The sequence below is a fragment of the Ictalurus punctatus genome, chromosome 15 (genome assembly GCF_001660625.3).
Source record: "Ictalurus punctatus breed USDA103 chromosome 15, Coco_2.0, whole genome shotgun sequence".
Lineage (NCBI taxonomy): Eukaryota > Metazoa > Chordata > Actinopteri > Siluriformes > Ictaluridae > Ictalurus > Ictalurus punctatus.
Genome location: NC_030430.2, coordinates 15,348,349 through 15,376,140, shown reverse-complemented (window position 1 = coordinate 15,376,140; position 27,792 = coordinate 15,348,349). Strand labels below are relative to the sequence as shown.

Here is a 27,792-nt window from a genome sequence, read left to right as displayed (position 1 = left end):
TAAAACCAATTTGAAACTCACCATTCTACAGTGAGAAAGATTGTGTACAAATAGGAAACCCTGAATGCAGTTGCCACTCTTCACAGGACTGGGCATCCCAGCAAATTCAGTCCAAGGTCAGACCATTTATGGCTCAAAGATATAAAGAAAGACCCAAGCGCTGCATCATATGACCTACAGGCCCCTGTAAGCACATTAAATGTTAATATTCATGAGAGCACAATCAGAAAAAGACTGAAAAAGTACAGACTTCATGGAAGGGCGTCTAGAAAAAAAAAAGATTCTCGCCAAAAACAGTATGGAGCATGACTTAGGTTTGCAAAATTTCATCTGAACAAACCACAAAAATTCTGGAACATTATCCTTTGGACTGATGAGACCAAGGTGGAGATGTTTAGTCATCATGCACAGCACCATGTTTGGCAAAAAACAAACACGGCATGTCCCCACAAACATATCATACCAACTGTGAAACTTGGTGGTGGAGGGGTAATGATTTGTGCTTGTTTTGCAGCCACACCTAGGAAACTTGCATTCATTTAGACAGCAATGAACTCCACTTTATTCCTGAATATTCTTGAGACACATGTGAGGCCATCTGTCCAGCAGCTTAAACTGGGCCAAAATTGGGTCATGCAACAGGACAATGATTCCAAGCACACGAGCAAATCAACATCTGAATGGCTAAAAATCAAGGTGTTGGAGGGGCCAAGTCAAAGTCCAGACCTCAACCGCAGGATCTTAAGAGAGCTGTGCTTGAAAGAATGACCTCAAATTTCAATGAACTAAAGCAATTGTAAAGAAGAGTTGGCCGAAATTTCTCTAAAATGATGTGAGAGACTGATTTACATTTACACATTTACTTCAGATTATTGTTGCTAAAGGGGGTTCTACATGTTACTGAATTATATGGTGTACTTAATTTTCCCCATCTGGAATGGAAAAACTTGGCACAGTAATGAACCTTCCCAGAAGTGGCCGACCTTTCAAAATTCCTACAAGAGCACAGCAACGACTCATCCAGGAAGTCACAAAAGAGCCAAGGACAACATCGAACGACCTACAGGCCTCTCTTGCATCAATAAAAGTCATTGTTCATGACACCACTATCAGAAAGACACTGGGCAAAAATGCCATCCATGGATGAGTGGAGAGGCGAAAACCACTGCAAATCCAGAAGAACATTAAGGCTCATCTGAATTTTATGTAAACACACCTTGATGATCCTCAATCCCTTTTGGGAGAATGTTCTGTGGAATGATGAGTCAAAAGTGGAACTGTTTAGAAGACAGGAGTCCCTTTACACTGGCATAAAAACACAGAATTCCACAAAAAGAACATCATACCTACGGTAAAGCATGGTGGTGGAAGTGTGATGGTGTGGGGATGCTTTGCTGCTTCAGGGCCAGGGCAACTTGCAATAATTGAGGGAAACATGAATTCTGCTCTCCACCAGAAAATCAAAAATAAAATAAAAATAAAAAAAGGCATAATAGTAAATCCTAGTCCTAGAAGTCCGTGAAAGACTGATCTCCAATTATCGGAACCATTTGGTTGCAGTTATTACTGCTAAAGGTCGCACAACCAGATTTTAAGTTTAAGGCGGCAATTAGTTTTTCACATTGGTGATAGGGGTTGGATAAATTTTTCTGTGTGCGTGTGTGTGTGTGTGTGTGTGTGTGTGTGCACACATGTGTGAGTGTGATAGATAGTCTCTAATAACATGTATGCCCATAGTTGTCTTTTTAACTGCCTTCGTGTCTACCCATTCTTGCTGACATGTTCTATTTTTGACCAATCTTTTTTTTTTCTTCAATTTGTCTTACCATGTTTGTCTGCCAGAAGTCATACACTGCCTTCTTCAAATGAGGTCTGGATCTCAATAGGGTCAGGACAAAACTTTCTATTTTTTTAACTTTCAAAATTTTCTTTTTTTTCTTTTCCACCTATTTTTGCTTCCTTGTTTAACTTCTGGTTGAATTGTTGTCTTGTTTTAGGATTCATTAATTAATTTTTTAAAATCCTGGAAGTTTATGTTGTTCAATAATTGTGCATTTCCCCCCAGAAATTGTGCATTACCCAGAAACCATGGGGGATGCAAAAGTTTGCACTCAACTATAGCTAAAGAATGATCTCGTTGTTGATTTACAAAGTATTCTTCTCATTTCTCTTGTGACCATTGTGTTTTGTTCAAATGATCCTGTCGTCTCCCACCCAGAAGATCTTAATCAATTTAAGACTGGACAAAAGCAATGTAGGAATGTAGATCTCTGAGAAAAGGGCGTGTGATAACTGTTGTAAGTGAATTCAGCAAACTGGAGGTTTGTTGATTTGAGGAATTCAGTAATTCCTGATGGGGAGATGAGGCTGAACAGAAGTGATATAGACGTAGCAGTGGAGGAGGAGCCACAGGGTCACAACAATCCAGGCATGCATATCTCTCAGAGCTTAGAGAGAAGAACCAGAAAGAGTCAGAGAGTATGAGAAGACTTTGGCAGTGGCAGAGGAGACCAGCAGACAGAGCGAGAGGCAGAGAGACACAGCGTTTAAGATCGGAGAAAAGTGTTACATGATACTCAGTACAACACAGACGGTGTTCAGCTTGCACAGCAGCAGTTGTGTTGTCTTCATCTATTGCATAATGCTCTCTCTGTCTGTGCTCAGGGTTTCTTTTACTAGTCTGCCTGCATTTGTTTGTGTCTGAGTTCAGTGTCAGTGGTGCAGTCCATGCTCATCATTATGTCACCTTGGTTTTACTTACTTTTTGTGACTCTTTGGGGTCGGGTAGCTCTCAATTTGGGTGCTGGGAATACACATTATCGCTACTTTCATAGGAACTGCTACACCTGCTTCAATGGATACCACACAGGCTATGTGGGGACAGGTGAGTGTTATCTATAGCATTACATATGAATAAGTGTATCATAATAATCTTTTTTTTTTGTTAATTGTTGCCTTGTTGGGTGAATAATAATACATGAAATTGCCAAACTGCCTGTATGATTTGGTAATGTCTTGGCTGTGGTACTGAAAACATCTGTCACTTATCACTTAATTATCCATGGAGGGCGAGAAAAGTCTTGTTTGAGAACAGATGAGAGATGTTTTAGGAATACTAAACAAAATACTATTCAGGTATACTGTTTAGTTATAACTGACCAAAATTGTAACAAAATGTAATTCAGACTCCATATACTTACTGTAGACCTTTGGCAGTATCTGCCCCATTGCATGCTGTACACAAATTTTGTATTTAAACTTAAAGTCTAACTATGGTTACTTAATGTAACTTCATTTACTTAAAGTATACTTTTATAAGTAAGAAATAATAGCATTGGAATCACTAGGTTGTTGTGTATAAGGATAAATTAGTTTGAGATAAATTAAATCATTTTGCACAATTTCTAGTCTTAATATTGTGGACATTTAGGAAGTAATTTATGAAGCTATATATATCCAATAGCTAATTTGTTCCTGGTCATACCCATTATACAGTAGCTATGAAAGTTACATTACCAAGGGAAATTTTATGGATTTAGAGTGTAGCACCAACTTTATTTTTGTTTATTTCATGGCATTCCAAAACCTATACAATTACAAAAAGACCTAGATCAATAATAGGATGTTACATTTTGTCATTAGATAATAAGTGCTAGAAAGATGATGAAGTAAACAAAGTACACTTACAAAGAAGTATTATTTATTAAGTAAGTAGGGTTCTAAAAATACCCAGGATCCTAAAATACCCAGGATGGGAGTCCACTTTTGAGTAAAAAAAAGTTTCCCTGGACCACATTGCAAAAATGCATAAATTATGCTAAACAATTCTCTGATCTGTGACAGTAACAAAAGAAGGCACTAAACCAATTAGATAATATGCTTTTAATTACGTAGCCTTGTATAACATCAAAGAATCATGAAGAATGTGACAGATGTGATTAGCATTTCTAATCATGCCTATGGGTTTAAAAGTAATGTTGGAATAATGGATGAACCCTGAGATATGGAGAAAGACATGGCATGGTTTGCCTGAGTGCTTAAATGTCCTAAGCCAACTCTCAGATGCTCTGATTCAAAGCCAGTTAAACAAGCATATGCCTGCACTGCAAACTGATTCTGTGAGCCAAGTATTCAATTAGATTTCTCGATGAAAAAGAAATTAACTTATTTAATAGAATTATTTTTAATCCTTAGTTTTGGGATGTTTCTGGGTTGTAGATTGCACTGTAAGCCAGAATTTTAGCTGTGAGAACGGGCATCTCTATTGGTGTAACATCAGGTGCTGAATTACCACAAATCCCTCAGATTACCACTGATTACTTTAGATAAGTGTCAATTTAACACAGGGGATTTCGCAGTGTAGGTATTTGGCCTTAAGGGATAAATGTCTCAGAGATATAAACTGAAGAAAATGTGTATTTGATTAAAAGAAGACTGCCTGGCATGAACAGTTTGCAGCAGTTGCAGTTTCCTTTCATCTGTCAGCAGTTGAACTGCATCCTCAGTATTTGATTTGTTATGTGCCCTTATTTTTTACTCCACAAATGTGCTAGACAGACTATGATTTTGGCAGTCTGTAATATCACATTTTTCTAATCCTTATTTCTCTACAGAACCTTTTTTGATAACACCTGCCTCTTTCAGAATGGACCATGAAATAAATGAAATCCACTTAAACTTTGAACAAAAAATATAATCACAAAACAAATTATAGGCATATGAGTCTAGTTACTGATCCCTAACAAGCAAACCATGAGTAAAAGTGGCAAAGACAACTCCCTTCGATCCATGGGGAAGAAACACTGAGAGGAACCAGAATCAAAAGAAAATCCAGCCTCTTTCCAACTGCGCATACTTCCAGGACAAATAAGCAGGACAAACAGAAGCCATTACAGAAATATTAGATTTGATTGGGGCGCTTTCATAGTTTTTGGCTTGATATGCACACGCTTATTTGCTGTTTATCAAACTTTGTATACATATGGGTAATTCAAGCGTAGTTTTGGGTTAAATAATCATGGAAAGTGCAATGTGTTGCAATATTGGGTGGATGTATCTGTAGTATCAGTGCAGGTGTATTGTACAAATATCGTATTTGTCAGATTTGGCACACTGTAATGTTTCAGTCTACCACTTACTGACTGTCAGTGTCATAACCTACCAGGATACCGAAGTGCTCCCATACACCAGACCTTAGAGACTTGGTGCTGACTGTAGCCACTGATGTTTTTTCTGAGCCAGAATGGTAGTATGCTATAATATTAGCTTGTGAAAAACAGTGTACTTTTGAGAAGAGTGAGTTTTAAACCTCCAGAGCCTCTCCTGATTCCAGATAAAGATGAAACATTTTATTAGATGGAGGGGTGTGGGCTTGATTAAGTTAAATATTTATTACACCTCACCTAATATAAGTATTATTTTATGATGAATAGCCTCCTCTATTATGCAACCTGTTGAATGTGGTCATGGGAGGCAACAACAAAACATCAATAATGCTTTACCCTTTCTCTGAGAAATGACACTTTAACCACAGTTAATTCCCCATCCATGGACATGTTCCTACTTAGTGTCATATGAGTTGCAAATCAAGTATACAGGAGTAAACACTTGCAGTCCACATATAGTCTCTAACCTATTTCTCACAGCCACTTCATTCATTTCAAGTCTCAGGAGAAACACCGGCATTTGTTTACTTCTTCCTGGGTTGTGAATGGACTGGGGTCTTTCCTCTCGGCATGCACTACACTGCTGCTGTGGACTTTTTCAGCCTCATGTCGACTTCTGGCTTTAAGCCACTGTAATTAAGATTCCTCTTGGATCTCCTGGACAGGTGGTCTCCATTACTCTTTAGCAATTATAGTCTTCTCAGGGCTTGTGTGAATCACATTGTGCTGTGGAGACTCCAGATCCTTTAACTCATACAAAGCTCATTGCAAATATCAGTCTGTTAGAATACATTTTAAATCTTTCATTTACTATTGTGAGCTGTACTTTACAGTGGCACAACGGATGTTTAACAATTTTCCTGAAATGGTACAATAATATATGCTTGATTTTCTATTCTCATAACAAAAACAATACATTATTAATTTGTATATGTGATTTATCTGGAAGACTTTGCTATTTGTCATTTTTAACAGAATGGCTTTGTTTTCTGGCTCTGTTGGCATGAATAAGTAAATCTTGGCTGCATGAAAAGAAATGTTGTATAAAGTTTAAAGTTATTCTACAGTGTAATACCTTGTATAATTAATCATCTGAGGCAGTCTTTGGGATATGTGCTCCAATTTGCCTCAATTTGGCTAAACATTTCTTAATTAAAATGAATAATGACATCACAATGTAATAAACAGGGCAGCATGATGCGTTACCACCTCACAGCTCTTCAGCTTGATCCTGAGCTCTGGTTACTGTGTGTGTGGAGATTCACATTTTCTACCCATGTATGTCTGGGTTTTCTCTGGGTTCCCCGGTTTCTTCCCACCTCCGAAAAACATGCTGGTAGGGGGATTGGCTACTTTACGTTTCACCTAAGTGTGAATATGTGTGCAAATGCATGTGTGTATGATGCCTTGTGTCTCATCCAGGGTGTATTAATTCCTCATGCTGGTTGTTCTTGGGATAGGCTCTAGACTCACTGTAAGTTTGACTAAGAAAAAGTCATTGGTGAAGATGAATAACTACATATATTAAACTTGATCAAAGATGTATGCCAGATATTTAAATGTGACCGAGGACAACTAGATTGGTTAATTATTTTAATGTTATTTTCTACCTGATGTCTTCTTATTGGCCTAGCATGCAATGGAATGGCACAGCACATTAGTGATCCTGCTTAAACACTACTGTAATCTCTTTTTATTAAATGATCTATTAATAGGACATTAAAAGCTTTTTAATTTACTCTGAATGCCAGCAGGCTGTCTAATGAAAGCTTAGTAATTTGCCTAGTGAGTGCATCTCTTTAAAGTGACAGTTTAAAATCAGGAGACCCATCGATGTCTAGTGAACAATTGCTTGACCATTTTGTTTGGTTCATCTTGTTGAGATCCTCCCTCTAAAACAGATGTATGTTAGAAGGGAGGCCTGGAACATGAATAGGAAACCAGATATTGAACATGGTAGATGATCTGATAGACACATTTTATCTCATTGTGGTGAACAAAATTCTTAGACTTCCTGTAACTGTCCTGCAATTGTGTCTACATATTAGTCTCCCACAGGATATAATGCATATCATTTCTTATTCCATTGGAAAAAACAGAACAGGTCTAAATGGTGTACTGTAATAAATAATTTGATGTCAGTTTAATGTGATAATGATTGCCAGTACACATTTTTTTAATTATCCTTCCTTCCATCACACCATTTAACCTCTAATTGACACATATTTGTAAGCTGTGCTGCAATGTTCAGTCCAGACCTCCACTAGGAGGAAAATGCAAAATAGATGCCAAGCACGGACACTTATAATGATCAAAAACTGTTCCCTGAAAAACTTTCATGGGAGCCTTCCAAGGATTACTCTGGAGTTAATTAACAGAGAGTACTGTATGTATTACAAATGTATTACAAGTCACTTTTTGGTGGTTGCAGTCTCAGAACAGCATCATTCAAAATATAAACTATGGCTTTATACATTAACTATAATAAACTGCATCTTCCTTACATGGGAGAGCAAATACAGAAGATTTTACCAAGTTTAATATTTTATTTATTGTGTACTAGTTATTACAATTAAGATCTCATTAAATTGTCTAAGTTGTGCAATTATGTTAAATATTTACATATACATTATAAGTAAACCTTTATAAAAACCTCTTACACTCTTTTCCAATTTTCAAAAATGTTCCCTCAAGAGTTCTTTCTCGTTATAGGATGGGATCTTATCTTCCTGAAGGGAAACACACTGTTGTATGGTTCTACATATTACTTTTACATTTCTTTGTTTCCCCCTAGAGGGACAAATCAAAGAAATCTTCATGATTTAATGAATGTTATGTATCTTTTTTCAGTAGATATGTTAGCTTTGGTAATGTGCACAAAACTCTCAGTCGGACAAAGTTAGCTCCAAGGACTAATTCTGACGGTTATCCAGCTGTATTTTTTTTCTATGAGTGTGCTTCATTGCTGCTTCTTTTTGAGTTGAGCTCACCAGGCCTCTTTGAGCAACATCCAGAACCTAGAGCACGCACACACACAAACTACAGCAGTAGCTTCAGAGGGAATATGATGTGTTTATAACAGCTACCCAAGCATTACTTTAAGTCATTCTCTTCTGTGGTTTTTGTACTACTGGCCTAGAAGCAGCTCAAGGTAATCCAAGTTTTTTTCTCTCCATCAGACAGAGGTGTAAGTTATATGCAGGGGAAAAAAAACATTTTGATCATTGTTGTATGTTGTAATGGTGATGTTGTGGTGAAAACACTGATCTTAAATAACAACAGTCTGATGGTGTTTTAGATTTGGTGGTAAACTGGAACGGCCAGGATAGACTGTAGTGTTGGCATTATATAGGGAACTATTGAGGAGAAATAGAATTACAGTATGAGCTAATTATAGATTTTGCTTTAGTGATGCTCTAACCAGGCAAATATGGCCTTAGGGCTCAATCACTTGTTTTTAGTGTTTTCCAATGGTGCATTAAGGAATCTACTAACATGTTTGCTTACAGTTTAGTATTTCAGCAGGGGCTTAGAGCAGTGTTAGTTTTGGAGCCTGTTAGAGACTGCAGCTATTTAGCTGTGAATGGTTATGCATGTGTTTCAGCCCTGGAACTTATTAATTTGAGCCATACAAATTGTCTGTCAGAATTCTGAAAGATTTATTATTTTGTTTTTGTAGCATTTGAAATAAAAAATAACAACATTTATTCAGATAACATGGTTTGAGCTCATCAAAACATATTTAGAGACATGATTTACTCTGCAAAAAAGGACTTTCAAGTAAGTAAAAAAAAAAAAGCCTTGTTTCTGGGAAATTAGTTTTATTTTTTTGTCAAGCATGTTTTGCATTGGAGAAGTAATCTCATTTTTGAAAATATATATAACTTTGTCTTAATAAGATATTCCAGCTAATATTAAGCAAGAGTTAACCAGTAACAAGCTACAACAATGGTTTGCATAATATACCAGCAGAGGAACAAGATTATTTTCCTTATTTTAAGAGTAAGACCACTTGCACACTTAAATATTTCAATGAAGCAGCTATGTGTCATGATTATGCTGAAAGCCACATTGAACTACATTACCCATCAACCCCAGCACATCACATGACCATGTCACATGTCCCACTGATCATTCACACCTGTTTGATGTTACCCCTTAAGCAGAAAGTATGCTTCACTTTTGCGTAGAGTATGCATGACGCAAATTTCGTCATCAGCAGAGTACGCACGTACTGTACCCCTACAGAAATTCTATTTTATCAGCACCTAACTGTCAAAATTTTGTTGTGCTCATGTGTTATCATGTGTCCTAAAGCTGCTAAAAATAACAATGCTTCTGGAGCCTTAATTTAAGACAAAGTCACTTATTTTTATTATGCTGTTTGAAGAAATTGTTTTTTTTTTTCTTTTCTTTTTGCTAATTATTAATTATTAAGGGTTAAATTCTTAAAGTCAGTAATTGCTTGCAATAAGCACAACATGCTTACATTAAGGCATTTTTGCTTTAAGATCCAATAGCATTTTTAGTGACTACATATTTACTGCATGCTATTTTCAAGAATTCTTACCAAGTCAGTTTTGCCTACCCCATTGGCAGATTTTTTTTTTGCTTGATTTTAGTACACTTTAGCTAGATTTAAGTTTGTATTGCTTGTTTCAAGAAAGGCATTTTTTGCAGTGTAGTCTTTGATTGCTTTCCTAATTGTTTATCTACAGATGTCAATGAGTGCCAGGTTCATAATGGAGGTTGCCAGCACAGATGTGTGAACACCAGAGGTTCCTACTATTGTCAGTGCAACCCAGGCTTCCGTCTACACATCGATGGCCGAACTTGTATTGGTGAGTGAGGCATAGGTTTCACAAGAGGCCAGTATCACAGTTCACAGACTGGCGACTGGCCTTGGCTTGAACTTCTGGATACTGTCACCACTATCCACCACTATCCACAATCCTAAGGCTGATTACTTTCAAAGCCACTATAGGACTCCACTTTCAGCTATGTGTATGAGAAGAAATGAAAGCACTATTTGTTTTCATACCAGGTGAATGTTTCCTACTGTTCTGTACTGTACAGCCCTCGTTATAGTCTGTTTGAGGCAGTGAGCATTGAGGTTGAGCAGTGTTTAATTTCATATATCTTATTTATTTCTCAGCCAACTACTGCTCTGCCTTTGATAAAGAAGGTGTCAGATTAACACCTCATTCTGATTTAACATATTGACCAAAACTTATTAATCTTCCTTCTCTTTAGATTTAGACAGCCACCATTTTGGCCAGATTTAGCCACACAGGGAATTATGACTCCACTTTAGATGTTCCTCAACGTGGTTTAAAGGCCATTCTTCGGAACCCAAGAGGATTTCTTATCCATGTGTTTTTAATAACACAATAAAAACTCTCTCCTTCTTTGACATATTAACTTATGGAGGATTTTTATGACTTTCTGATGTCATCCTTAAAATGAGGATGTGGTTCATAGGTTTAATTCTCTCAAGACCCACCAAGTTGTTTGCTATTACTGTAAAGCAGCTGTCATTTGTTTAAGTGAAATAAGAGGGCATTCAGAAGAGTTGAGAGGTGGCCTTCATATATCCAGTTCCACTAGTTTCCATTTGCCATTCATGAATTTTGTGTCCTGGAAACAAGCCTTTGTGTTTAAGCACTTTAAAATAATAGCAATTCATCCATCTGCTGCTCTGCTGTGGGTTTGAAGCAGTAGCTGCACTGAACGTATCCACTGTAGATGCTCCAGACTCCTCCGCTGGGATGAGGTCCTAAGCTATTTCAGTAAATGTGAGGAGTCCAGGGCTGCAAGCCCAGAATCATTCCATAAGTCAATGGTGCTGAGTGAGTGAGGGAACCAGCTGGGTTCAGTTAAACCACATAAGGATATGCTAATTAATCACAGACATTTGGATCATTTGATGTGCCTAATGTTCCCTCAGAAAGCTGGCAATCAGCCTGATGTCTTGTATCAGATATCCGTAAAGCTTTAAAAACCAACAGGTAGGTGCATAATAACTCTGCTACAAGCCAAATATTTTCTTCTGCAGAATGGGGTACCACTTTTTACCTTTGGAAGCATTTTCTTATCCAGGCTTCTGTTTCTAATTTAGAATACCACAAGGTATATCTCCATCCAGCTTCAAAACACTGTCATTATTTTCTCTTTCTCATTTGGATAAAATTTGGATGCATGATGACAGATACAAAGCTCACACATACCTTGTGCGCACAACAAATGTGAACAGTCTGTTGTATTGCTTTTAACGTCACACTTTCTGCATTTTCAGCACTTTCCATTGCTTTCAAATATGTGCTTAACGTCTTGTCTGTTTACCAACCTTTAAGCTGTAACCCTTCTTTGGCCCTGTGTAATGGCTTCTGGTCAAGTGATTCTAGAAAATCTTTTTCCTGATTTCTGACTCAAGAAGACTAACAGGATACCACAATTAAAATAAGCCCCAAAGGAATAAGCTCCAACTGAAGAGCATCATTGACAAAACGCTAATGACAGTGTGTAAAAACCTTGCAATCACACTATTTGAGCATCAAACTATCGTGATTACAGGGGTGGGTGACACGTGGGTGGACAAAGAGGCAAGCTAGTAATGTTCACACTCTGTATAAACACAGTGCTCTTTACTCACATTGACTTAACCCTGTTCAGCTTCTGTTTAATGGGTTTTAATGGTGCAGTGCAGGACAATTTACTGCATTGCTTTACCCTATTATTATACGTTTCAGTTCAGTCTCAGGCAAAACATACTAAAGTGTACCATTGTTTGTCACTGCACTGTCAAGCAAAAAAGGTACTAAACTTGACCTATCTTTGGTGCTGTAGATGTACCTTTATCTTTTGTACCTTTATTATGTTTCTTTCACCTATAAATAATGTACCTTTAAAAAGATGTAAGGTACATATTTGGACCATAATTACCTTCTAGAGTAAGGCTTTAAAGGTACTGTGTATATATATATATATATATATATATATATATATATATATATATATATATATATATAATTATATAATTATATATATATATATATATATATATATATATATATATATATATATATATATATATATATATATACACACTATATGCAGCTTTCTACATTAAAGATAAGTACTAAAGGTACAAAAGGTGCATGTTTGAGGGTACCATCCCAGCAACAAGGAAAGATATAGTTTAGTACCGGTTTTTGTCTGGGAATGTGGGTTGGGAACGTCAAGGACACAACTCTTCTACCTTATGTATTTATCTTTTACCTACAGTAGGAAAGTTAATGGATTTCAAGCTTATATTAGAGTGTCCCACCCCAGTGGTAATGTTGACAAACTTTTTTGAGAGTACTGAATAGCTGGGTCATTAGATATCCCATTTAGTGCTGAGTGGAGATGAGAAACATGTTGAATTTGTTCACCATGACACCATTATTAGTATTTTACTAAGGAAACAATAACCCAGTCAATTTGTTTTTACTAGGCTTTAAAGAAGTGAACAGAATGGCATTTGTATAGTCCCACAGAAATCCAGTAACAGTTGTAGCTGTCCAAACAATGATCTGAATAATAGATTTACATCTGAAATAGTTTATATGCAAGGTCTTTTTAGCAGCTTCTACAGTACATATTTCATAGCCTTACTATTGTCCAATTGGGGTGAAGATAAAATGCCAAATACAACCTTTTATTATTAACATCAAGATTTGTAGGACACATACTGTATTAGTACAGTCCTGTCAGTGTCTATTTTACATCATTCTTATGCAAACAGTTTTGCATTGGTAGATAATCTCTCACTCTGTGGTTCCTATGTGTAACTCTCACAACTCTCTGTGCTTCTCAGCTGTGCTCTCCTGTGCTATTAGTAATGGAGGCTGTGAACAGGAGTGTGTACAGCTCTCTCCTGCCCACTTCCAGTGTCGCTGCAGACATAACTACCAGCTTACTGCTGACGGCAAACACTGTAAATGTAAGTGACCTTTGTTTGTTTTTTTCCCCATACAGCTAATTTTTGGGAACTGCCTACTGCATACATGGAAAGGTCATTCTCAGCTGTGCAATACACAGGCTACAAACAAGACAATGACAGATTTTTAATGTAGAATAAAATATCAAATAAAAATCATGTCACTGTGTGGAGGGCTGTGTGTGCCAATGTGGCGTGTGCAAAGTGCTTGGCATGAGATAAATAAATAGTAAAATGAATCATTAAATATAAAAATAATTACATACATGTTAAAATTTACAAATTAAATATCATTTACTCATTCACTTTTAGTAACCACTTTATTCTGGTCAGTGTCAAGTCTATTCAGGGAACACTGGGCATGAGGCAGGAATACACCCGGAATGGGACACCAGTCAATCACAGGGCACCATGAGCACACACACCACAAATTCCCGTACTCATGCAATACCTAGGGGCAATTGATCTTAGCCAGTTCACCCACTGTCATGTTTTTGGAAGCTTGGAGGAAACTGGAGAATCTATGGACTAGGATTCCTGCATCCCATGATAATTGAACCACATAGTCTTTGATAGATTTTTAAAAATTCCTGCCAGCACAAGGTGCACACCTTTTAGTTACTGTGTGGAAAACCAGAGAAAGAAAAGGATTAGAAAAGCTTAAATATATCCAGACTAATAAAGCAGTGAATATGGCCTCTTTCTATTTAGTTGTATGGATAGATGAAAGGCTTTCTGACTTTGAGAACGACAGCTAAAATATCTGCTGAAGCACTCAGATGTGGAGTCTCTGAGCTTCTCGCTAGGCCAAAGGCTTAATATCTTGAAGCCCATTTGGATGTCTGCCTATAGGCTCTTACCACATGACTTGATATTGCTGTATTGTCTTTAATTGATTCATACTAGCTGTTTGGATCAAAGTTACTGATGACAATGACACAGCAATAACAAATAACAAAGCTAAGACTCCAGCTGAAGTAATTTATTGGGATGGAAAACAGAGCTTAGCATGTGCATGAAGTGCATAAATATTAAATGTGTTAAATTGCTGTGTGATTTGGCATGCTTTGAAATTGTTGCAATTTCCTCCAGGAATCACTCACATTACTCAGCTTTATCTTCTTGGCAAACAAAGGGTCTGCATCTATGTGGCTGCCAAATTGTACTTCCACTTTAGATTCCTTTGTTCCCCAGTACACACTACTGTTTTGAAACAGTTGGAGACACACAGTTGATAATGATTGATCTCCAGAGGGACAAACGATCTATAAATGATCTAGAAGATAAATGATAGATTGCTGCAGAAATGAAATGGATTGCACCCTGATAGATATTGCACACATACAGCAGGATAGAAATAAATATTATGGTACTGTTGATTTGGTATTTGATGGGTAATGGAAATTTAAATAGCTGGGATCTCTAAAGTGTAAAATCTTCATTGCGGATGTACTTGTAATGTCTTTATTAAGCAGAAACATTGTGTTTGTTAATATTCAAATCTTAAAGGTATACAGAAAATGCAGTGCATGTTGTAACTACAAAGTGTGTATTATTTTTTAACAGTCCAGTTCAGTATGCTCTCATTAGATTACAAGCATTCATACTATATGACCTGATTTAATCATTTAAAAATATTATACAATTCATACAATCATAAGAATACATGTGAAGTTGCGCATAGAAAAAGCATAAATGCTAACCCTATCTCTAACCTTAAACTTTAAAACTTTTTATAGTAGTTGAGTTGTGACTCAACACAATATAACTCAATCAATAGTTCTCAGTGACATTCTTTATATATAATATACTGTGTTTATTATTCAGATATTTTTCTCAGAAACTACAGTATGTACTGTGGTTACATGGGTCCTGTGAGTTAAAATAGTGAGATTCACTGTATCAAGAACTTTTACGATGTCTCTGTGTGTACCCTGTCTTTAATCATAAACACCAGCTTCTTCCTTTAGTAACTTCTTTTTACTTCCAGATATTAGTCATGTAAAATTCCTTAAGAGGATGAAAGGCAGCCGGCACACAGTGCAGAACTGTTAGTAATTATCCTATTTATGCCATAAGAATTGCAACTGCTATCTAATTTAGCCATGAATTATTACTGTATCCAATTAACCAGTTGTTTGGAATGGAGTATGGATATCTTCAAAAAGGTCAAAAAGGTTTACAGTGTAAATATGCTAAGATCACAGTATTAGTGTATTTCCATGTCTTATAAGTTACAGTATGTGCTCTAATTGTGGCCTGCTTCTCTTATAGTGAGAAACCCTTGCGCTGAGAGGAATGGTGGCTGTATGCACACATGTCATAATGTAGGCCTTCGTGTCCAGTGTGCCTGCCACACAGGCTACAGCCTGGCTCGGGATCACAAGAGCTGTAAAGGTAAATGGCACTGGCATGAAAGCTGAAAACTTTTTCCGCCCTGTAGCTCACTTCATTTACTCTGCTGTGGAAAGCTCTTTAATAAGGAACATCCTCCCCTTAATGGATCCTTTTGGGAAAATGTAATTCCAGTGGTTTTGGAACATTTGGAAAGCTGGAATAGTGTTTTAAAGCGTTTTATTTGGGAAAGGAAAACAAGATTGAATGAATGTGAGATGGGTTCATCTTCTCACCAGGGATTAACAAAACCAGCTAGAGGTTTAAATTCTGCGTCAGAATTACTTTTGGCCTAAAGGTATGTTGAACCCTCCAGTCAGGTGTTAAAAGGCCATACTCAGAGATCTGACCCTGGACCCTATTTATACAGTAAAACATTGGAGAAGATATTGCTGTTTAAAGTGGGGGTGATTCATAGGGTATTAAGAAACCACACTTGAAATAGATTTGAAATAATTCTATGCAGGATTTCAAATCTTCTCTATTCTACACCATTCCCTCAATTCTTATAATTTGAAAAAAGTTCAGATTAGTTGTATGTTATGTGTTTCAGACATTGATGAATGTGAAACTGGACAGGCTGCATGTGCTCATGATTGCAGAAACAATCCAGGTTCCTTCTCCTGCATATGTAACCCTGGATATGAACTAGGCTCTGATGGCAGGAAATGCTATCGTAAGTAACCTAGAATATTTGAAGATCAGGTATGGTGATTTGAGCTATCTGCTCTCACATTCTTTTTGGTTCTTGTATACTGTCTGACAGGCATTGAAATGGAGATAGTGAACAGTTGTGAGTCTGGGAATGGAGGCTGCTCTCATCACTGTCAGCACGGAACATTAGGACCTGTATGTAGCTGTAACCCTGGTTACAAACTTGATGAGGACCTCAGGACTTGTTCAGGTGAATAGATGTTTTAAATACAGATATGTTTTGCCTATATTAATGTATAATGCCATAGTGAGACCAGGTTTACTATAACAGTCGGGGCCAACAAGGTACAGTGTCCTCCACTAATATTGGCACCCTTGGTAAATATGATCAAAGAAGGCTATGAAAAATTGTCTTTATTGTTTAACCTTTTGATCTTTTGTTTAAAAAAATGACAAAAATGCTCTGCTCTCATGGATATCAAACAATTGCAAACTCAACACTCTTTGTTTAATATAGGTGTGCGACAATTTCTGGCACCCTTTTAGTTAATACGTTGCGCTACCTCCCTTTGCCAAGATAACAGCTCTGAGTCTTCTCCTATAATACCTGATGATGTTGGAGAATACATGGCAAGGGATCTGAGACCATTCCTCCATATAGATCTTTCAAATTTCCTCTTCAGTTCACCATTTCTGTGTTGATTTTGATGTATGTTTTGGATCATTGTCTTGCTGGAAGATTCAACCATGGCCCATTTTAAGTTTTCTGGCAGAGGCAGTCAGGTTTTCATTTAATATCTGTCCATGATGTCATGCATCCTAACAAAATGTCCAGGTCCTCTGGCAGAAAAACATTAAAGAGCCACCACCATATTTAACTGTGGGCATGAAGTACTTTTCCATATGGCTACCTCTCTGTGTGTACCAAAACCACCTCTGGTGTTTATTGCCAAAAAGTGTTTCTTTTGGTTTCATCTGACCATAGAACCCGATCCCATTTGACGTTCCAGTAGTGTCTGGCAAACTGAAGATGCTTGAATTTGTTTTTGGATGAGAGTAGACGCTTTTTTCTTGAAACCCTTCCAAACAACTTGTGGTGATGTACGTGACTTCGTATTATAGTTTTGGAGACTTTCTGACTCCAAGACACAAGTAACGTCTGCAATTCTCCAGCTGTGATCCTTGGAGATTTTTTGGCCACTCGAACCATCCTCTTCACAGTGTGTTGAGACAATATAGACACATGTCTAATTCCAGGTTGATTCATGGTAATTCCGGTTGACTGGAAATACTTAATTATTGCCCCAATGGTGGAAATGGGCATTTTCAATGTTTGTGCTATTTTCTTATAATTTGGTTCCATTCCAATAAGAACTCCAATTAAATACCCATGAGAAATCGTCATGGGAATTCTGTGTGAATTTCCTGTAAGGTCATAAACCTGAGTGTAAAGTTTAAATTTAAGTGAAATTTTCATGTTTGAAAACACAGTCACAAGGACAACTTAGCAGACATTGTAGCAGAAATATACTGATATATTTGCTTGTATTTGATCCCAGGCAATTGCTTTAAGACTACATGGGAAGCCCAGCGTCCACTAAACTTAATGTGGCAATGAAATCTTTTTATATTAAATGTAGAAATGTGTCTATCTTAGTCATCACTGTTGGTGAAATTCAATATTTTAGCACATCAGATGATAAAATGTCCCCCTACAGTACCGCATTGTTTGTTCTTTTAACACAAACTGTTTTCAGTGGACATCACAGCCTACATGAAAAACTCCTTTGAAGCTCCTGACACAGTGCTGATAGAGACCTGGCATCTATGGGCTTTTTGGGTCCCGTCCAGACTCTGTGCATCTCTTGGGGTGAATGGGAGTGAGGGTTTTATATAGAAACCCCCAAAATTATGCTTGTCCAGCCTGGAAGCACAGCTTCTCCATGTGATGATTGGGAGATCTCTCAAAGGGGTGGAACATCGAAACCAACTGCCAGTCACTGAAATGTTAATGAACATGATTGACATCTCAAAACAAAACATACTGGCACTAGTCAGACTGAGGGCTCAGAGCTGCAATAGTGGTTAGTAGGCTTACCAAATAACAGTTTTACTCAAGTTGTATAGCTCACTATAGGCACATGGTGGCTTAGTGGTTAGCACATTTGCCTCATACCTCCATGGTCAGGGGTTTGATTCCCACCATGGCCCTATGTGTGTGGAGTTTGCATATTCGCCCTGTGCTGTGGGGGCTCCCTCTGGGTACTCCAGTTTCCTCCCCCATGCCAATGACATGCATGGTAGGTTGATTGGCATGTCCAAAGAGTGTGTCCCCGTGACCTCAGCTCACCATAGTCCAGCCAGCTGGACTTTGGTTGTCTATATTCCACAGTCTAATATGATTTTTTTCGATTGGTAGTTTCTCTGTGAGTGTTGTGTAGGATTTTCTCTCCAGTCAGAAAGAAAAGCTGCTCTTTTCTCTGACTGGAAATATGCTTTAGTAAAATTTCCTACCCTGAAGGGTAAACCTGCAGTAGTGATACATAGTATTGCTTCATGTGGTGTGTCGAGCAGATTCACCAGGGCTCTTTGTGTTTTCCAGACTTGGATGAATGTCTAGAGGAGAGCTCATGCTGTGAACAGGACTGCACCAACTATCCTGGTGGCTATGAATGCTACTGCAGGGCAGGATACAGACTCAACTCAGATGGATGTGGATGTGATGGTACACAACTGCTTTGTTCTTTGCTAAACCTCAGACATTTCTATACAAAATACATGAATCCTCATGCCTTGTTTTGTGTTGAGTTGAACAGATGAATGTTTTTGTGTGTATGTATGTATGTTTTAATACATTTTGACAGATGTAGATGAGTGTGTGTCTGATAATGGAGGCTGTGAGCATACCTGTCAGAACACAGCCGGGTCTTATCAGTGTTTCTGTCATCTGGGACACCATCTGGCTGACGACACGCACTCCTGTATCCGTAGGTTAATGGTCCAAAATGCATCTGAGAAAGCTCTATTACGATATACTACTATATACAATATATATTTAAAGCATCACATATGACACATATAACATGCCTCTGTCTCTTCCTTTCCATGTTTGTCCAGCTATAAAGAAGGAACTAGAAGCACTGTCTATTGAAGCACTGTCTCGTCGTATAGTTGTGGAGAACCCATTTTCAGAGTTTACTCTGCTGCAGGACTACCCTCAGCCTCTAGAGCGTTATGCCGATTACGAAGAGTACACCTTTGGAGAACTGCGGGCGGAGAGCACCATCATTGAGAAATTTGGTCAGTCGCTGAAGGTTTCAAAGAGGCCTCTTGTCTTTTTGCCTATGTTCCTTTTCATGGTAATATATTTAACAGCCCTATTCATCTTAAATCATATTCAGTAGTCTGGGTAACCATGGGTTATTCAGGAACTCTAATGAAACAAAAAAAAAAAAAAGAAAAGGAAAATGTATGTAATTAGGAAAGTTAGGAGTATAAGTCAATCTGTTCTGAGAATTTATGCCATTAAGCACGCTCAATGGGACATTTACCAAACACATACCATTGTGATTCTATGAATGTTGGTTTACTGATTCTTAACCCAGTGTTGTTGTTTTTAAATTACTTTTCATATTCTAAAATTACACAGTGTGTCTGAACAACACATTTGGCCATGACTGCAGTCTGACATGTGACGACTGTTCTAATGGTGGTGTGTGTAATGTTGAGAGCAATGGCTGTATCTGCCCTGATGGCTGGGCCGGCATTATCTGCAACCAGAGTGAGTCTATAGTGAAAAAAATCCTTGTTTTATAAGCACAAACTGTCAATGAAGCACTGTCTAAGGCCTCTTTGAAACCTATGACCTGTCTCATGTTTTTGGCCACCAGCCTGTCCTGAGGGCACTTTTGGGAGAAACTGCTCCTTTATATGCAAATGCAGGAACGGAGCCACATGTGATCCTGTGAAGGGATTTTGCCATTGCCCCCCAGGGGTCAGTGGAGACATGTGTCAAAATGGTGAGTGTCGTATCATATAGCATTCCGTATGTTTGATGCATCTCTGTTTCATGGAAAATAGAATATTTGTTAATTTTTCTCTGGACCTTTTCTAAGTTAATGCCTTTATTTGTATCATTCACAGTAATTCTTACTTTTCTGTCAACCCCATGGCTTAGCAGTAGCTATGGATATTAGAATAAGCAAAGTCTGATTATAACTCTGTGGTCTGTGTCTTTCAGGATGTCCTAAAGGTTTTTATGGCAAGTACTGCAATAAAAAGTGCAACTGTGCAAATAATGGACGATGCCATCAAACCTATGGTGCCTGTCTGTGTGAACCAGGCCTGTATGGGAGGTTCTGCCATCTCAGTATGTCACAACAGTTTGAACTCTGAATGTCCCTAAATAACTTTGCAAAGTTTGCTTAAGTGTCCTTTTGCAAGATTAATGCTTCTTGTATTTATCATATTATTTCATGTTTAGGATGTCCTAGATGGTCATATGGACCTGGCTGTTCAGCTGAGTGTCAGTGTGTTCAACAAACCACTCTCGAATGCCACAGACGCCATGGAACCTGTGCATGTAAACCTGGATACCAGGGCAAGACATGCAGTGACGGTTAGCTGATTTGTTGCTGCTGGCAGCATAAAATCCAAACGCAAATCCAAAATATAAAGGTGAAAAGATTGTTTTTTGTTTTCTCATCTTTGGTTCTCAGAGTGCGATGGTGGGTACTATGGCTCAGGATGCAAGACAAAATGCGGGTGTCCACCAGGAGCTAACTGCCATCATATAACTGGAGAGTGTCAGCAACAGTGTCTAGCTGGGTGGCATGGAAAGAACTGTGACCAAGGTGTGAACGTTTATACTTAGGTCTTATACTACTGACACTATATATCACATGCCTAAACACAGCAGTGAAATAATGTATTTTGACAGAGTGTGAGTTAATTATATATCTCATACTGCTTCCTTGTGTCAGAGTTAAAGAACCTGTCACAGAAGAGAACATACACTCTTTTCAGCCATATTACAACTGACAGTGAAGAAAAAAAAATCCTACTTCTTCTCTCCATTTTCTATCCCCATTTTGGGGTTTGGGGGGTGGGGGATAAAAACAAGAGTGTCTGTTTAAAGGTGGTGGCCTATATGCTACAAAAAACCTTGTCTCAGACATTTCTACTCAAGGAAATTCTGCCAATCTTGTGCATAACTCATCTCTGAATATGCATAACTTTCCCCACATAAACACTGTATTGATGTAACCTTTGGACTTAAGACATCAATTGTGAATACGGCCTTATGTTTTGATTGTTGCTCAGCTCAAATGTATCACTGTTCATCCTCTCACATGCTCTCACATGAACTATAAAACTCCAAAATACCACAACTGCAAAATAACAGCTGCCAAAGCAGAGACCAAAGCAGCTGGATATGGCAATATGCGTAGAGGCTATTTTTCTTCATTGTAGAAGTTGTCTGTAAAAGTGGAAAATGCGAACTTCTAATGCTGTGGGCTTCAGTCTATCAAGAAAATCTCCAAACTACAACAGTTTCAGCTCTACGATCTGCCAAGGTAGTCACGGAAATATCCTTGATCTGGAAGTTGTTAAACAATCAGTGTTGCATCTGCTATTAATTAGGAACAACAGGCGGTAAGAGGAGGCACTCCAGGCTGCCTTCCCAGTTCACCCACACCCCCCAGAAAGACAGCATATGGAGTATTAGCTCTTCTCACTATTTCTTATTCTAATATGTTATTTGGCTTCTGATACTTTCTCTGGCTTCTAAGATTTGTTAGGTTGCTTTAGATACCATGTGGTCTGCTTACTGCCAAAAGAAGGACAGGGGCATGGAAGTCTGACTCAAACCACTGGCTCGTTGATTAATCTGTGTTATCTCCACTTAGTGTTCCTTTCCTTACTGACTACTGTTTTAAAAGCCTGGATATAAGATTGCCTACTGTACTGCAAATCACCCAGACCCTCTGTCCTAGTGAAGTTAATGTGAGGCTAATTCTACTTTCTTTAACACAGAGCCTCAGTCCTACTGAAGGGAACCCAAAGTGCTGCAGTTAATCTATATTTACAGTTTCCCATGCTTTGCGCTTGCCAATCCTTGCCTAGAGTCATACTCCTTAACTTATTTAGACAGGTCCACATTTCAACGGCAATTTACCTAGACAGTTAGTCCTACCAAGTGGCATGTTGATGCAGTGGATAGCATGGCTGCCTCACAGCTCCAGGATCCCTGGTTTGATCCCGAGCTCGAGTTACTGTCTGTGTACAGTTTTGCATGTTCTTCCTATGTTAGTATGGGTTTCCTCCTAGTTCTCTGGTTTCCTCATACTGTCCAAAAACATGGGTAGGCAGCTTAGCTGCACTAAATTGCCTATTCAGTAGCTGTGAGTGGGTGTTTGAATGTGTGTATGTGTCCTGGGCGAATTCTCCTAACTTTGCACGCCTGATCCGTAGCCTCAGTCCCACTTCTGTCAACAAAGAACATCAGTCCTACAAGGGTTAACCTGGATCCTCTACTGAATGGACTGAAACCATAACCATGCAGCTCTTAACTAAAAATTAGCACAAAGACTCAATCAAATGTTATCCTTCACCATCACTTCTGGCCCTGACTCTTTATGGCTGCCCTGATATATGGTCCTGAAGTTGTAACCTCACTATTAATAATTGTACCTGAGGTCTGCAGCACCTCAACACACCTGTGTTTGTAACTGCTGCATTATTATAAATGATGCCCTATTTCAAGGATTGCATTTATTTAAACTATGATGGTGACAGTAGCAAGAAAGCATAGTTCCTGTTTAAAATTAGCCACAAGCATAACAACCGAGACTACAGGAAAGAAGAAAGACCACATCAAAGTGTATTAGCACTTCTTTTCAGTTTACTCAGAATTAAGTCTGCACTTGTGTTTTTAGTCAAAAGACACTGTATCAAATACAATGTGTTTTTATGTCTCTTCACCAGAATGTCCAGAAGGATGGTTTGGTGCTGGCTGCTCTGAGCACTGTGACTGTAATGGAGCAGTGTGTGATTCTGTTACGGGACGCTGCCACTGTCCAGCTGGCATGATGGGAAAACACTGTGGTGAAGGTAAGCAGCAATGGGGTACACTGGATGAACATGTGCAGACCCTAGTGTTCTCTCTGGATAACCAGTTAAGATGTGTTTAGCAGATCAGTCATATTGAATCTTTATAGCTTGATAAATTGAATTTCACATTTCCAGAAACAACCACTTATAATAATCCCATTTCACACTTTGACCTGTTTGTTGTCTAAGCTCTAGACACATTTGAGAAAAAGTATAAAAGACATAAGCAGAGAGAGAGAGAATATGTTTGGGCCTACATGTCTGTTTTCAGCTATTAAACTCTGGCCAACGATCATAAACGTATGTCTTCCCAAAGGCCTCTTTACTTTCTGAGGTCTTTGTCAAATGCCAGGCAAACACACAGCTCATCATTCTTAATGAGACAGTTTAAATATGTGTTTCTGAGTTGTAGCTCCCCACTGAAATGTAGCAGCAACACTACAGTATGTGTAGGATCAGACATTAAGACAATCAGGACTCTTTGTGGAGAGTAGTAAATGTGGGAGTGCGGTGTGATGTAGTTTGAGAGAATAATGGTGTTTTAGAAATGCCAGGTTTAAACTGCAGGAGCTGTTTAGCTTGGCTCAGATGTCTGGAAGTCTCACAGACCTTTGCTTATATAGTAGCATACAGCATTAAGACTTGCTCTGCGATCAGTTAATAAAGATTTAACAAAAACACAAAGCAATGGAAAGCAGTTTGTCAGCCATGAAAAATGTACTTTAACAGAATTCCTCCTTCAATATGGTATTCTCACTAGGTTAAATGGAGAATTAGTTTCAGGTCATGAACTACCTTGTTGTATGTCAAATGTGTTGTATTCCAGAGTGTGAGAAGGGCCACTGGGGCCTGGCTTGTGCTGAATCATGTCCCAACTGTGAGAATGGAGGGGTGTGTGACAAGCAGAATGGAACCTGTGTGTGTCCACCAGGCTACGCTGGAAACCTCTGTCAGGCTGGTAGGGCACAGCTGTAGTTTATCTGACCCTGCTGGTCACCTTTTTATGACACATCAACAGCTGTATATTTGCACATCAGTGATTAATTTTTATGACAGTTTTTCTCTTCATCCCATGCAGTCTGTCCAAATGGCTGGTTTGGTCTTGGCTGCCAGTTTCAGTGCCCCTGTGAGAACAGCAACCACTGTGATCCCATCTCAGGCGTCTGTGTATGTAATGACGGCTGGACTGGAGCCAACTGTGAAAAGGGTAAAGACCCTTTGCTGCTGCCTTTAGATGTTCCTTCAGACATCAATTCCAAGCAGAGTGGAGGAGATGTGGTTAGGATAGGGAATAACTGGCTAATATTTTGTGGCAGTGTGTGAGCCTGGACACTGGGGAGCCAACTGTCTGAATGTGTGTAACTGTACGAGCAGTTCAGTGAACTGTGACCCAGCGACGGGGCAGTGCCACTGTGAGGCAGGTTACACCGGAACCCACTGTGAGCAAAGTATGTAGCTTATTTTAGTACCATATAATATAATGTACCATATAATAACATGTGTGTGTCACACAGACTGTGTTTTCTTTTTTTGAAGAGTGTCCCACAGGTTATTTTGGGCCAGGCTGTCGCCACCAATGCCAGTGTGAGAATGGCGCAGAGTGTGAGAATGTGGGTGGAGCCTGCACCTGCCTGCCAGGCTGGGTTGGAACATATTGTGAAAAATGTAAGAGAGGATAGACTTGTGGAAGTATGAGGAAAATATATCATTAATGTCACAGCTCTGTAATGAACAGAACCAAACAGATGCAAGTGTGGGTGTGTCTCTGCAGCCTGTCCTCAGGGATTCCATGGTCTGGAGTGTCAACAGAAGTGTGAATGCCTGAATGGTGGTCAGTGTCACCATGTGACAGGAGTGTGTTTGTGTCCAGCTGGTTGGCTTGGCCCCCGCTGCACCTCCAGTGAGTCTAATACACAAGATGCATATACAAAATATTTCTCTTAGCAATCTGTTCTCTGTAGTAAAGTGGTAATCCAGCTGTTCAGTGTTTGTGTGGGAACCAGTGGTCTATGTTCAGGACATTCATTATTTGAACATGTTAAGTAAGTCATGCCATATGGCTTCACTCCAACTATGCTGTGATGTGGAAAGTTGGTTGTCGTGTACAAGGACTTTTTGTAGCACTTTGTTGATTACTGTTTGCTATGTTACAGAATGCCAGGGTGGCACCTTTGGCCCTGGCTGTAATCTGAGCTGTAACTGCTACAATAATGCCAGCTGTGATCATGTTAATGGGCAATGCCATTGCGAACCGGGCTGGGCTGGGCCAACCTGTGAAGAAGGTAGAGCATTCTCCAATGGAGAAATTGAAATGTACCTTTCATTTAACTAAAATAACTGAGTCAAAGATACTAGTCTTCTAATAATTAGATTTTCTCTGAAAAACATTACAAAAGTATTGATATGACATATATTACAATGAGAAAAAATGGAGCTTTTAACACAAAACCTAGAGATGGTTATTGACCTGCACAACTCAGTCAATAGATGAAAAAGCACATAAGTATGGGAAAACAATATTAAAATTCTATACTTTAAAATGTTTCAACACGCTTGTATTAGTGTTTGCTATATGAGCATTTGGGCTGATTTTGGAGCTAATGGTTCAGGGGATAATGGTGTCACATATTCTGATATTCAAATATATGGATATTTTACCTCTGCCAGGAGATTAAGACTCAGCTGCAGATGTTTTGATAATGACCCCAAAGATAATGACTCCAAACATATGTGAAAACCACCACAGAAATGATTGTAAGACAAAAAAAAAAAAAAATGTTTTGCAACAAACATCTGTTTCCATATCTGAACCTGCAGTCTGACAGTCCACTTAAGTAAGACTATGAATGTAACATAATTTGAAAGCTGTATTTGCACTATAAAAATATCTTTGCAAACACTCATTCATTCATTCTCAGTAACAGCTTTATCCTGGTCAGGGTCTGCAACTGAAGATTATCCTGGGAAAACTGGGCACAAGATGAGAATACACTTTTGATTGGCCTGCATGTGAAATTCATTTAAATTTAATGAATGGTGGCAATATGTGTAGTGATAATAGTGTATGTATGGTGGTATGCACACACTGAAAACATAGTATAACTATGAATAACAATCCCAGGCCACTTTAGAACTGGCTGAATATGACAATTTTGCACTAAATATATTGTATGAGCTTTGTTTTAGTCATGTGGCAGAAATTAAGCACAGTGTAATAATTCTTACACCTGTGCATGTGCTCATGTATGCAAACAAGTGATATAAAGACTGTTTTGCAATTTCCAGAGAACATATATTCACATCACAAAGTTCTATTCTCTGTTAATGAACATGCTGACCTGGTGAAAGAGACGGTTCTTGCTGACATTATAAATCATGGAACCATTGTGGTTTAGAGTTTAATGGATGTTTGATTTTTTCCCAGAATGCATGGCTGGCTTTTATGGAGTGGACTGTCGCCAGGTATGCCTTTGCCAGAATGGTGGGTCATGTGACAAGGCCAGTGGGCACTGCTTGTGTGCTAGTGGATGGACAGGGATAGAGTGTGAACTAGGTAAGAAGATCTGTTATAGTACTTACCAATTTATTTTATGTGCTATTAACATTATTATGATCAAGTACCTCTTCCTTTTTTCTTTTTGCTTCATTAACAGAATGTGCTCCAGGTTTCTTTGGTGCTGACTGCCAGCATACATGTGAATGTGAGAATGATGGTGTGTGTGACCGCCAAGATGGAAAGTGCACATGTCCATCAGGCTGGGTGGGCCAGAAGTGTGAGGCGGGTAAGAAATGGCCAAAGAGATCATCTTAATGACTGCATGAAAGAAAAGTCAATGGAAAACCAATGTTGTGCTTTATGCTGTTCATCTTGACCGTGTGTGTAGCTTGTGAAGCAGGGCATTTTGGTCCTGGCTGTCAGAAACTGTGCCGATGTGAACATGGAGCCCCATGTGAGCACATAACCGGGGTCTGTCTGTGCCCACCAGGCTGGAGAGGGCTCCACTGTGAGAAAAGTCAGTTCACTTATCCTTCACCGCTCTCTGTAACATGATCCATGGTGACACCTATTTCCTTAGAATTTATGTTGCACTTTGTTGAATTTATTGTTGCGCTCTCTTGGCCTCCACTGGTAGCATTTTGTTTTCACAGCATGCTTACCTGGCTTTTATGGGCAAAGATGTTCTCAACGATGTCTCTGTGCCCATGGAACATCTTGTAATCATGTGACAGGGGAGTGTAGCTGCCCTCCTGGTTTCACTGGAATGAGCTGTGAGCAAAGTAAGAACATACAACTTGCTAATTGGTCAAATAAGCATTACAGAAACACCTGAGCTGCCTAAGTTAGTGTGAATTTGGATATACTAGAACATAAGGATACTTAGGACAGTTTACCTTAACAGCGTTTATTTTTTGGCCTATAAGGAAAGTCAAAGCATGTTACTCAGCGCTTTCAATCAAACTGCTTGATATAAGTAACATGGCTTA

The 27,792-nt window shown here is 38.6% G+C and overlaps 1 protein-coding gene across 4 annotated transcripts in view; it reads left to right on the top strand.

The window, feature by feature from the left end:
- The first annotated feature begins 2,400 nt into the window (after positions 1–2,400).
- Positions 2,401–27,792, top strand: part of megf6a (multiple EGF-like-domains 6a) — a 32,200-nt gene continuing 6,808 nt past the window's right edge. Inside the window, exons 1-25 of one of the 4 annotated variants that reach the window (XM_053686352.1) lie at positions 2,401–2,884; positions 9,884–10,006; positions 13,024–13,149; positions 15,421–15,543; positions 16,094–16,216; positions 16,307–16,444; positions 18,797–18,919; positions 19,059–19,181; positions 19,312–19,494; positions 19,844–19,975; positions 20,085–20,213; positions 20,435–20,563; positions 20,678–20,812; positions 20,913–21,047; positions 23,182–23,307; positions 24,134–24,265; positions 24,386–24,514; positions 24,624–24,755; positions 24,844–24,972; positions 25,079–25,207; positions 25,461–25,589; positions 26,732–26,860; positions 26,961–27,089; positions 27,192–27,320; positions 27,457–27,585. In XM_053686352.1, the coding sequence (XP_053542327.1) occupies positions 2,728–2,884; positions 9,884–10,006; positions 13,024–13,149; positions 15,421–15,543; positions 16,094–16,216; positions 16,307–16,444; positions 18,797–18,919; positions 19,059–19,181; positions 19,312–19,494; positions 19,844–19,975; positions 20,085–20,213; positions 20,435–20,563; positions 20,678–20,812; positions 20,913–21,047; positions 23,182–23,307; positions 24,134–24,265; positions 24,386–24,514; positions 24,624–24,755; positions 24,844–24,972; positions 25,079–25,207; positions 25,461–25,589; positions 26,732–26,860; positions 26,961–27,089; positions 27,192–27,320; positions 27,457–27,585 (3,301 nt within the window). In that variant the 5' untranslated portion in view covers positions 2,401–2,727. The remainder of the gene's footprint in view (positions 2,885–9,883; positions 10,007–13,023; positions 13,150–15,420; positions 15,544–16,093; positions 16,217–16,306; positions 16,445–18,796; positions 18,920–19,058; positions 19,182–19,311; positions 19,495–19,843; positions 19,976–20,084; positions 20,214–20,434; positions 20,564–20,677; positions 20,813–20,912; positions 21,048–23,181; positions 23,308–24,133; positions 24,266–24,385; positions 24,515–24,623; positions 24,756–24,843; positions 24,973–25,078; positions 25,208–25,460; positions 25,590–26,731; positions 26,861–26,960; positions 27,090–27,191; positions 27,321–27,456; positions 27,586–27,792) is intronic. The other 3 variants (XM_017487536.3, XM_053686353.1, XM_053686354.1) reach the window with 3 other exon arrangements.